Below are 12,131 nucleotides of genomic sequence, written 5' to 3'. Positions count from 1 at the left end.
TTAGTTTTGAGGAAAAACGTCGTGGGGTGACACTGTACTCTTGAAAGTTGTGGAGCGAAAATTTGTCCCGTAGAGCGTACTCTGTCATTATTAGTACTTTCATTTCGACTTTACCAACATTTCTACACTTCTCTCTGCTTCATGTAAATAGTACGTTTTCATTTAATGACTTATTGATTATTATTTTAGTAAAATTAAGTAGTATTTGGGAACTTCTTTTTCTTTTATCGTTGGCTATATTTGACAATTTACAGTCATCGATAGTTCATATTACCGATCTTTAGGCAGAATTTGAATTCGACTATCGTTTCATTTCATTATAATTAGTTCCATTCTTGTAAATTATTAGAAGAATTTGAATTTTATTGTTGCTTTATCCTACTATAATTTGTTCTGTTATTGCAAATTATTAGTTTTGTCGTACATTTATTTGAAATTGTTGATCTTCTTTTGTACAGATTATTGGCTGGTCACCTGATTGAAAGACTAGGGGTTTGCGGCACATACGTCACAGACGATTAATAATCGATGGTTCGAACTGATAGGAAATGAACGCCACAGATGATTAATAACCATTTGATTTCCTATGCAGATTTGGTAAAGGTTAAGTTATTATAACAAAGCAGACGTATGTACACGACTATTTTTTCTTTTTATTGTAATCAATATTTGTTATATAATTGTTATACGAGTTACAATTGATATATAATGATATCATTCTATAAAATAATTGCATAATTTGTTAAAGATATTAAGGTTTAAAAAAAGGGATTAAAAAAGTCACTTTTTAAAAGTATTTCGAATATACAGATTATCATTAATAATTTGATATATTATTAGGTAACTAATGTTTTTATATCAGTATATAGCAAATTATACGAACCATTCGATCGTTGTTAGACAATAATCTATTACTAAGTTATTATATTTTTATATATTTGTACGAAAAAATCAGTTTATTATTTTATCGAAAGAATCTGCATAGCACATGTTCAGACACATTTCAGAGCAAGATTATATTATGTTGTTTGTTATGTTTATGTTATTATTATGTTTAGTTAAGCAAGTTTAATTTATTACAAGCATTGTCGAATTTTTATAAAGTGCAACATAATACGTTAGTAAAAATCATATTTCAAACTTTCATAACGAACGTTCACAATTGAATTCTTCCTGAAGAAAGTATTGATTTCACGTTTTAGGACATTAATATGATCGGGTTATCATTAGGATTAAGGGCGTGTAACGGATCTTCCTTTGGATTAGACATTGTTGTTATGCAAGAGCGAAGATATTTACTAGTACAATTATGATTGTGACAGAATTTGACAAGTAACCGTGGTAATTAGATACTCGGAATGTGAATGGCAATGACTCAATAACGAATGCACGGTCAACGGGATGACGAATGCGATTTCTTCCACAGTCTAAGTCGAACTCAACTTACTCATCCACGATTCGGGTGTGACTCAACGTACTTGTCCACAGTACAAGTAAAACTTATCTGATCGAATCTCAATCCAAGTGGAACTGCCCTTATATGCTCCTCTCCGTATCTCTCTGTACCCCTCGGGTCAATCTTTGTTTTTAAGGAGAGCTATTTAAGTACTCCATATCTCTGTTAGGTACACGTCCTTCCCGTGACCGTGGCTACGTTCAGCGACCTGTTACGTCGCTTCGAGCCCAGGCACCCATACTCAGATTAAACCATAAACAACTATTTCTCAGTTTTATTATTTAAATACAACTATAACAAAAAGTCTGGACTAGAGTATCGCGGACTTTCCCAAACATCCCAAAAGAAAGATATCCTTTCATCTCCGATATAAATAAATATTTGCAATTATATCAGAAGATATCTCACAATATATAAACAGTGTTTGAAATATTACACGTATATTTCATTTTCGTAATATTTGTATGTAATACCTGTTTGTCCGTGAAAAATGAATATACGTTTCGAAAAACAGCAGTATTTACTAACAAACACTCTGCCCCTGTCCCTCCCTGTCCGCCGGCCTGCTAATACAACTTTTTTTTCAGAGAATGTTTGTGGCCGCGCGCAGTGCGGTCAATAGAGTCAGTGTTTGCTGTGTAATAACATTTGTTATATTTTCTAGAGCACAGTAGCTCTTAATAGTTATAAATTCAATTACAATATTTATACGCGAAATTAGAGTCAGTGTGTAAATGGATGCGTTAATAATCTTTTTTTTTTCTTTTTTTTTATGCATCTTTGTTTTAAACATTCGCTCTTGGCAGTGGAATCGCAAGTTTCGCAAGAGGATATAACCTCTCCCCAAGAATGTAAGTATTTCTGTATGTTGCATTTTAATTTATTTTATCATTCGTATTTTGATCAAACTATTATTAATTTCCATTGATGTAAGATCTAAAATTTATAATATTGAAATACACAATAAAAATGTTTAACATGCTTCAGAAATGATTGGATTCTCATCATTTCTAGGTTAAAAATTGTTATTTTAGTTTTACAATTGTTATAGTAATTAGAGTTTACTAGCAATTTAGCTTTTTTGTTATTAATAGAGTTCGAAGTTTGTATAGAGTTTCATAGTTCATTCATCTGAAATTTATTGGTCGTTCATCAGCTAGTTTTTAAAACAAATTATTAGTATAAAAACATTATTCACATATGCACATTATTCATGTATAATAATCCATATTTTTTTAAAGGTTCATCACTCCTTCCACTTTCTCCTGTTTCCTGAAAAGGACCTAATGGGGCTTCAAATGCCTAGAATGTAAATAATTTTGTAATAATCTATACTTTATTTAATTCTATTGCTCCTATTTAAATTTACCATTCTTGAATTGAATATTGTCTTTAAAATTTTTACAGAGATTAATAGAGACCAATTTTCCACTATTTCAAATTTTCCAACTTATTAACATTATGTTTAAGAACAAATTATAATATTTCGCGTCTTGTTACAGCTTCCTTCCATGGGATTGCATGGCTCCTCTTTGATGATGGTCTTCACGATGACTTTCCCTGAGCTACCAGAGCATCGATGACCCTGTTCTTCGCATCTAATGGCGAGTCGCATGCATTTTTGTTCCTCCGGTTATTCGATCGTGTCGTAGGACGAAAGGTCCGAATCGACACAGGCGACTGGTTGTATTACGTAGAATTTTTTTGCGAGCACAGTGACCGCGGGTATTTATTATACCCGTGCGTAGTAACATTTCCTTTTTCTATGTATTATTTATTAGTTCAGGACAGGTCTTCTTGCACATCGCGTTTTTGTTTATGCGAATTACATGATACTGAGAAATTTTATACTAACAATATTAATAATACTACTAACTGATAAAAACGATATTATATTAACAATTAATTTGAATATTTGCGATTGAAGATATACATGTATGTTCACTATAACCACTTTTAAAGTTGGAATGTATTAAAAATGTATGCAATGATTTAATTAAATATTTCGTAGTGATGAAGTTTGATGCCCTCCGACATGATTGCATTAAAAATTACAATTATTATATAGTTAATAATAACGATAATAAGTCATTTTTTATTTCACCTTCTATTCTCTGATGGCACTATTACGATGGATATAATTGTTTGCCATTCATTTTTGAATTTGAGTATTGATTCAAAATATACATATAGGGATAGTAAAGTTCAGTCCTGCCGTACAAATATGCATGGAATTTTATGTGCAAGAAGAAATTTCGCGACAGGCAAATTTTGGAATCAAAGCAACAAGTTTCGAACACTGCTTTTGCGCTTTGATGAAGAAATTGCCCGAGGTTGTCTGCGTTAGCATTTAACTTTGAGTCAATTATTAAATAAATTTCTTATTCATTGTGAATTTGTCTCTTTTGTAATGGAATTTCAAGAACTCGTAGAGTCAATTATTTGAACGAGCCGTTACATTATATCGATCTCATTTGTGCTGTTTTCTATAAATAAATTCGATATTAATATTTTGATAATTTATTAAATTAGTAAAGTAGAGTATAGAGTGTTAGTAACTGTGATAAAATTGGAATGTGCAAAATGAAGAAAGATTAGCCCGTTAGAGACAAAATAAACGCACTAATATCTTCTTTTAGTTAGGATTTTCAGGTTTAACTCTTTCCGTGTCCATTGGCAGGACCTCGCTCACGTGCCCAGGTGCTACTTGAGCGAGAGAAAGGCAATGGGTAGGACGATCATTGATTTTATAATAATTTGCGAGCGACTGACGATGCGTTAGCGTATCGTGCACGACGTACTTTCCACATAGTGTGTGTGGTTAGGCTGTGGAATTGCGTCGTTTCAGTACTTATTCCATTTGTTATAAATTTCAATTATAAAGAATAAATTCACACTTTTATATCATTTCAATTACAACCTAACAGAATTATAGATATCGGTATTACTAATCTTGATGTTAAATTACAACGAATGCTACCAAATTTCTAATTATAATTTTATTTGTAATTAATATATTTGTAATTAAAAGTGAGATTTACTTTCATCGCGTTATACGCAATGGTCGCTAGCCTTCGTCGGTCGATTTCAGGAAAACGGTACGTAACATTAGAGTGTGCATGGTGTGTGCCAAACTCGGGTGTCGGAGGCGTCCCGGGACGTTCTCTCTAGCGTAGGTCCTTGCGCCCGAGTGTTATGCGCGAGAATCGTGGAGCGAATGTGTTGGTGTGTCTGTTTTGTCATTTTTTAAATATAGGGCTAGGTAGGATAGGTAGTATACTTTCTGGTGTGCCTGTTCGTTAATTATAAGTAGGTAGGGCCGGGCAGGTTGGCACAGTCTCTGGTCGGGTAGGCGCGTTTTCGCGTGTCCAACCTGTTTCAGGAAATTTTGAAAGTTTGAAAAGTCGACGGCGAAGCCTTGGTTTTCCTTTTTATTTGGTAGAATTTTTATAATCAATTCTAATCGAGAATTATAAGTAAATTATTTTGGCGTGGATTATAAGTGTTTATAGTATGTTTGATTCTAAGACGGCGAAACTGGCCACGAATGAAACATGCCATCCGTCTCTCTGGCTTCGCCCATCGACTTTTCGAATTCCACGAACGTTTACGTATTGCTCGAGCATGCACACGCGAACGGACAGCGATCGCTGTAAGCGTCGTTCGTCCATGCGCACTTGGATCAGCTTTCACGACTTACATTTTTATTGCATCTTTGTAAGTTATTTGTTTGGTTTGCGATGTAGATGTAAGTTTCAGCGGGCATCGCGCCCGAAGAAAGAAGAGGCTACGAGCCGAAGAGGCCCGGCAAATTGCTATAGAAGAGGGCAACTACTAATGTCTTTCCATCTTCTGTATCACCCAGACAATGGAAAGTCATTCTCGTTATTATTTCGTCACTGTGCTCGCCTTTAGTATCTGTAGTAGTAGTAGTAGTAATAGTACAATAGTTAGTTGTGATTTGTTTGTTTGTTGACCTACATGTCAGCCCATCGTCGTGTTGGGCTAATCGCGCTCTTTGCCATTAGCGTTGCGAAGTTATTAATTACCGATTGAATTAGAGTTGCGAATGTAAATTTCGCGTTATCAGTTAGAGTTGCGAATGCGAAAAAGTACCGACTTAGGTTTGGATTAGCGCTACGATGATCGCGTTTGTTTTAGCGTTGCGAATTAGAAGATGTCGCGATTCTTTTTAGTATTTTCTATCGTGAATAATTATTAGAATTTGTCGAAGAGTAGAATTTCTTAATAATTATAATAATTGTAAATAATCATTAAAATGACGTTAATTTTAAATCAATTTCGTAGCGTTGCGATTCGTAACTATCGCGCATAGTTGAAATAGTTTTCTTTTTCATGTATAGGTAGTAACTTTAAATTAAACTCGTTTTAAGATCCAGCGTTTTTTATCATTTTTACCAAATTCCACTGGAATTGTGGAAATTTCTTATACTTGTCTATATGGAATAGAAAAGTAAATATGAACTTTTCCGTAGAACCGTACAATTAAATAGGTTCTTGTCTATGCTAGTGTGTAACCAAACAGGGCAGGTTCCTACTTTTATAGGTTCTTGTATATGCTAACTTTAGTTCGCTTGAACACTTTGCCGCATGGTGCGGTACTTGTACTGTAGCCAGTAGAACTACGGGCGTGAGCACTCTCGTTTCTTCTCTAATATTATATATTTGTCAATAGTTTTATTTAACCTTGGTTGTCTGTGTATACGACAGTGTTTCGTTCTCTTAGTGTATGTTTATAACCTAAATTTTACGTTCTGTAGCTGTCAATATAATATTTGTTATTAAATTTATATAAACAACTATTTATCTCCGTAAGATTTGCAAAAATTATAAATATTTATTTACATACTCTCTTGAATATATTTATATTAAATTTACGAGGACTAACAAAGAATTGATTATTAATTACATATTTTAATCTAATATATGTGTAATGTACGAAGTACGAAAATTTTAACAATTCAAATCGATTGATAAGTTACTATTGTAAATAAAAGATAGCTACATTTTTATCTTTGGATCACCCGTATTAATCATATTATAAACAGATGGTACTTATACAATTAAATATATAATTAAGTATTGTTATGTGTAATATATAGATTAATAATACAGTAGTGTTTATATATATGTGAAGTAATATATATATACATATGTGCACATTAACATGTTACTAAGTGTAGCAAATGTATGCATTGTTTAATAAATTAATAAATATATGTAGTAAATCTAAGAATGTTATACATATAATTTTCAATACTTTTGGACTAAAATCTCATGTAAATGCATACATTGACTAATCGAAGCATTATTTTTAGAAGAACTTTTATTAGATTTTATGTTTTCATGACATATATATGCAATAATTAACAATTCATTCTGTTTTGGCTTATCTAAAGCAGCTTGATGGATTGATTATTTTAATTTAAATTGTTACAGGTTATACTACAAAAATGTATGCGATATATTACATTTCTATTTGTATAATTGTTTGTATGATAATCATTGCAAGAGTATATTTTGTAATGTTTCCTACACATAAAACAAGCGGAAGGAAATCGATTCGAAATAAACCAGTTAAAACAATGATTGTATTAGGATCTGGAGGACATACCGCAGAAATGATAAGAATACTTAATTATTTAAGCTTTAAAAATTACTCACCGAGAGTATACGTGTATGCTGATACAGATTCAATGAGCATTGAAAAAGTTAAATATTTAGAAAAGAATAATGTAGATTATAAGATAATTAAAATTCGTAGAAGCAGAGAAATTCATCAGTCGTACTATACATCTATTTATAGTACTATTTATGCAACTCTGGAATCAATTCCTTACTTGTGGAGAGAATGTCCAGAGTTACTTCTATGTAATGGTCCAGGAACTTGTGTCCCTTTATGTATAGTAGCATTCTTGTTCAAAGTATTTTGTATAGCGCAAACTACTATAATATTTGTTGAAAGTTTTTGCAGAGTCAAAACATTGTCATTAACGGGAAAAATTTTATATTATATAGCAGATTACCAAATAGTACAATGGCCGTATTTACAAGAACCGGATGACAAAAGTAGTAAAATATTTTATTTCTAAATAAAATAACTTTAATTTATACCTATGATTTATTTTCTAGTTCCATACATCATTTTTAAAAAATGTCTAATTGCACGATTATTGCCAACTTTATATCTTGGAATCTATTAGCTGAAAATATAGAAAATTATTTACCTATTGAAATGAAGATACACTTGTCATCGGTAGAAAGCAATTTAAAAACATCCATTGAAGATAAAATGTAAATAGAAATTTTTATATAATTGTATAAAATAATTATAAAAATAAAAAAAATCAAATTTTATTTCATGATTTTTTATTACACATATATAATTATAATTACATGAATATATTTAAACTTCTAAACTAAATAAAAGGAAACAAGATTAGTACGAGTTAGAAAAACAGAAGCAATGCTTATAACTCTTTTGGAGATCATTTTATAGTTATCAAATTGAATTAGATCTATACTACATTTTATAGAGACATATATTGTTTATTTATTACAAGAGTATTATAGCTATATTGTTGTAGCTATATTGTGGTAGTATAGCTATAATGTGACTTCTAAAAGTAATTTTAAAATAACAAATTTTTATTAACTTAATTCCTTCTTTTAAGGCTTCAAATTTCTCTGATAATAAACAGTAATATATAAACATTTATCTAATATTGTCAATATTATATTCAAAAATAAAATTAATGTAATTTCTAAAGATCATTAAACGATATTGGGTCCATTTATATTATTTTATGTTACTTATTTAGCTATATAGTATATACAATAAATAAACTGCTATATGGCTTTATATATTTCAATCGTACTTTTTACATAAAAACGGTAAGAATGATATTTAATCCTTATCTTTTTTATGGAAGGATTCCATCGATAAAATGGATAAAAAATTCGTTAATAGTAGTTGAAGCTTGCATGGACAAAACGTGGGAAGTATTAAATTCTGGTCACTGGCAATTTGTCCCAATTGAATATCGATACTGTTACACATTGTGTACTATTTTAAAGGTAATATTAATCATTCTGTTGAATGTATCTTATATTATACGTTATATCATATTTATGTAAGTGTTTGTAATTTGATACTCTATATCTACAGGCAGTTCTACTGGAGCTTCAGCACAATAATGATACTAAACAATTTACAAAGAATACAATTTTGTTGAGGAACATTATTCAGCTGATTGATAAAGGTATTCTATTAGGAGCACCACTTCCAAATGTAATTGATTTATTACCAAAAGTTGCTTCAATGTTGAATAGTTGTATCGGTAAGTCTTACTTATTATAATACCATATGTGTGTTTATGATAGTGTTAATATATCGTATGTATCAATAGCTGTTGTACTTTCACGTGATTATTTGTTATCTTCTTCAGCAGAGTCATTGGGAGAGTTAGGCGTAGAAGAATTAATTATTGATTCTGAAAGTTTATATAATTTTATATTGCCGGGATTTACTGAAATTGTTCAGTATGTTGAACCTTCGATGGAATTATTTTACACAAAAATATTTATGCCAAAAGTACCAGCAATAATGAAAGGTAACATTTCTTTATCAATTTGTATATTTGAATATGTTCTTGTTATATCATGTCAATTTTAAAACAGGAAAGAAGATTATTTCTAAGCTATATTAGTGTATATATACAGTTGATATCTTCTTTTTTATTAATTTCTATTGTAATTTAATTTGAAATACATGTAATATGTTTTAGGTTGTATCAAACATTGGAAAGCTCTAGAACAGTGGAAAGATCTAAAGTATTTAATTAGCGTAGCTGGAAGTAGAACGGTTCCTATTGAAATTGGTTCACGTTATACAGATGAAAATTGGTCACAACAACTTCTTGGTTTTTCAGAATTTCTACAAAAATATGTATTAACGAAAGGTGACCAAGTTGGTTACTTAGCTCAACATCAATTATTTGAACAGGTTTTGTTTTTTATCTCTCGATATTTATTACAGTTTTAACGTTTCTAACGAAAATCTAAATATTAATTATGTCAAAATGATTTTAGATTCCTGAATTGAAAGATGATTTTACAATTCCTGAATATTGTAACTTTACAGACAATGATGATGTGGAACAACCAGATATAAATGCTTGGTTTGGACCTAGCGGAACTGTTTCACCTCTACATTTTGATCCTAAAAATAATCTTTTGTGCCAAGTATGAAAATTAATTGTCATTCTATGATAAGATTTAAGTTAAATTATTTGCGAAAAAAAATAATATAGTTTATTGTATATACTAAATCTCAAATTTTTGCTACATAATTGTATTATTTATTATTGAATATTATTGTATATAGAATTTAATTATTGTCATTCCTAATTTTTAACTTCTCCTATTTTGGAGAAGTAAATTATAATCTAATAGCTTTGTATTAGATTAGTATATAATTTAGTATATTAACTTATAGCATTTACTTTACTAAATTTTAGATATTTGGACATAAGCGGGTCATTTTATACCACCCAAATGATTCATCTAATTTGTATCCCTATGATACAAGATTATTGAATAACACTGCACAAGTTGATCCTTTGAATCCAAATTATGAGAAATGGCCTAATTTTAGCAAAGCTAAAGGTTTGATGACCTATTTGAGACCTGGAGAAATACTTTACATTCCTCCAAAATGGTGGCATCATGTAACTTCTTTGACTCCAAGCTTTTCGATTAGTTTCTGGTGGAGTTAAGTACCAAAGAATATATTTATAAATTATTGACGTGCTTCTAACGCTCTCCATGTACAATGATTTGCTAAAGTATTTGAAAGTTTTAATAAATACAGTATATATGTATGTTAAATTGAAGTTTTCTAAATAATAGAAGATAAAAAAGTAAATGGCATAAATATTAACATTGAGATAAAAGAAAATATATATTTTCAATACATATATATTAGATAGATAGGTAGATTAGGTAGATAAAAACTAATTAAGAAAGGCAAAGAGAGAAACGGGAATAAAAGGAATATTGTCTAATACACGCGTAAGTATGAGAAATTATGGGGGCATAGTGAAAGAAGAAATACATGAAATTATTCCCTCAAATATTGCACAAATTTTTAATTAATATTCGATAAAATTGATTGAATAATAAGAAGAAAGAGTCGGGGGTAATAAAAATGACTAAGATAAATAAGCAAGTAATAAACAAGAAATCAGTACAAAGAAGATAAGAAGAAAAGAAACGTTTATCAACTTAAAAAAGATGAATTATATTGGTATTCTGTATATTTGTTATTGCTCGATTGGTTGACAGTACGTAAAATAAGCGTAAAGTGCTGGATCTACAACGGATATAAAGTGTTGGATGAAATTTACTTTACATGTATTATAGGACAAATAATTAGTTAATTTTATGTTAGATCGCATACATGACGAAGGGAAGGACAGCAAATTTGAGAATAAAGATGAAAACAATATAAACACGGATATTCAAATTTTAATACAGAAATATAAATGAAGGGAAACAAAAATCGTACATCAAAAAAATGGATTAACAAAGTATCGAAATCTTATAATGCTTTAATATTTCAGCAAAAGAGATTTCTAATATTTTGTATAATTTTCTTCTAACGAAATGTATTAAAAATTGATAATCCTTATACCTTTTTACTACTTTGTCATAAATAACTCCTAATCCATGAATCATTACTGTATAAAAATTTTACGTTTATTACGTTTCATACATACTTATATAACATATAACTATGTACAAAATGAAACGATATTTAATTTTTTATAATTATTTTGTTATTTTCTATTAATATAAATAATGTACTTATTATTATGATTTCTATTTCAATAATATTACATTTTTTCTTATTCTTTCTAATAGTGGTAATAAAATAACATCAAATTGTTGAATGTAAATTAAACTTTTTAAAGGCTTATTCTAAAAAAATAATCAGAGATAATTTTGATACAAGGAAGGCATGCCTATCCTTCAATTTGATTTCGTAGCGATAACGATACAAAACAAGCACCTTAGGAATATTACGATTGATAAAACAAGTCAATTATGCATAATTTTCTTAACGTCAACGAAAAAAGAAACGGAGCTTTTTAATTCAGCTATTTTTTATTTTGGGTGCCAGAAAATAATATTATTACGTTAAAGTAACGATTGGTAAAACGGAACAGTGCTAATTATGTTTCATTGGTTTAAATAAAATATGTATATGCAAATCATTGAAGCAGATGCACCACAAAGGCGTTCATGAGAATAAAACGGAATGCTATAAATACCCTCTGACCTACGTTTTCAGTATAGAGTGTAGAAAATATACGTATACGTAAAGTCTGTCAAACGAAATACACAGTTTATTATTTGGGAATGACGACAGAGGAGGCATTTCCACCGATCATTAAGTTCCAGGTAAAAATGTGTGAAAATAACATATGTCAAAGGATGTGCAACATATTTGTGTTAAAGCTTATACCACAATGTATATGACGCATTTAAAAAATTTCTTTCCTCTTTTCAGTGCACATCGAGCTAAATATATTTCCGGGTTTTCGAAACAAATATTACAGTAATAGCATCCCATGAATAATAATCGCAGCAT

The 12,131-nt window shown here is 30.0% G+C and overlaps 3 protein-coding genes and 1 long non-coding RNA gene across 7 annotated transcripts in view; all 4 read left to right on the top strand.

Annotated features, from left to right (window-relative positions):
• Positions 1 to 2,694: 2,694 nt before the first annotated feature.
• On the top strand, positions 2,695 to 7,588 carry Alg14 (ALG14, UDP-N-acetylglucosaminyltransferase subunit). 3 transcript variants are annotated; one of them, XM_072008162.1, is made up of 3 exons: positions 2,695 to 2,765; positions 2,959 to 3,060; positions 6,917 to 7,588. In XM_072008162.1, exons 2-3 carry the CDS (start codon positions 3,036 to 3,038, stop codon positions 7,567 to 7,569), a joined length of 678 nt encoding a protein of 225 aa, XP_071864263.1. In that variant the 5' UTR covers positions 2,695 to 2,765; positions 2,959 to 3,035; the 3' UTR covers positions 7,570 to 7,588. The 3 variants fall into 3 exon arrangements, with proteins under 3 accessions (XP_071864263.1, XP_071864266.1, XP_071864265.1); XM_072008165.1 differs by lacking the exons at positions 2,695 to 2,765; positions 2,959 to 3,060 and adding an exon at positions 6,117 to 6,204; XM_072008164.1 differs by lacking the exons at positions 2,695 to 2,765; positions 2,959 to 3,060 and adding an exon at positions 6,295 to 6,528.
• LOC139989670 (uncharacterized) lies at positions 4,477 to 6,104 on the top strand. The gene is made up of 3 exons (XR_011800379.1): positions 4,477 to 4,859; positions 4,985 to 5,970; positions 6,024 to 6,104. It is a non-coding gene; the product is annotated as an uncharacterized lncRNA (long non-coding RNA).
• Positions 7,589 to 7,631: 43 nt separating the features above from the next.
• Positions 7,632 to 10,346, top strand: LOC139989668 (bifunctional peptidase and arginyl-hydroxylase JMJD5). 2 transcript variants are annotated; one of them, XM_072008161.1, is made up of 7 exons: positions 7,632 to 7,771; positions 8,410 to 8,554; positions 8,646 to 8,817; positions 8,929 to 9,090; positions 9,265 to 9,482; positions 9,569 to 9,721; positions 9,997 to 10,346. In XM_072008161.1, exons 1-7 carry the CDS (start codon positions 7,632 to 7,634, stop codon positions 10,252 to 10,254), a joined length of 1,248 nt encoding a protein of 415 aa, XP_071864262.1. In that variant the 3' UTR covers positions 10,255 to 10,346. The 2 variants fall into 2 exon arrangements, with proteins under 2 accessions (XP_071864262.1, XP_071864261.1); XM_072008160.1 differs by having other exon boundaries at positions 8,926 to 9,090.
• A 777-nt stretch (positions 10,347 to 11,123) lies between these two features.
• The window catches only part of LOC139990282 (uncharacterized), a 35,943-nt gene continuing 34,935 nt past the window's right edge, over positions 11,124 to 12,131 (top strand). Inside the window, exon 1 of the mRNA XM_072009404.1 lies at positions 11,124 to 11,941. Coding sequence (XP_071865505.1) covers positions 11,900 to 11,941 — 42 coding nt within the window. The 5' untranslated portion in view covers positions 11,124 to 11,899. The remainder of the gene's footprint in view (positions 11,942 to 12,131) is intronic.

Source organism: Bombus fervidus, chromosome 8, assembly GCF_041682495.2.
Source record: "Bombus fervidus isolate BK054 chromosome 8, iyBomFerv1, whole genome shotgun sequence".
Taxonomy (NCBI): Eukaryota; Metazoa; Arthropoda; class Insecta; order Hymenoptera; family Apidae; genus Bombus; species Bombus fervidus.
This window is presented reverse-complemented; position numbering and strand designations above follow the sequence as displayed.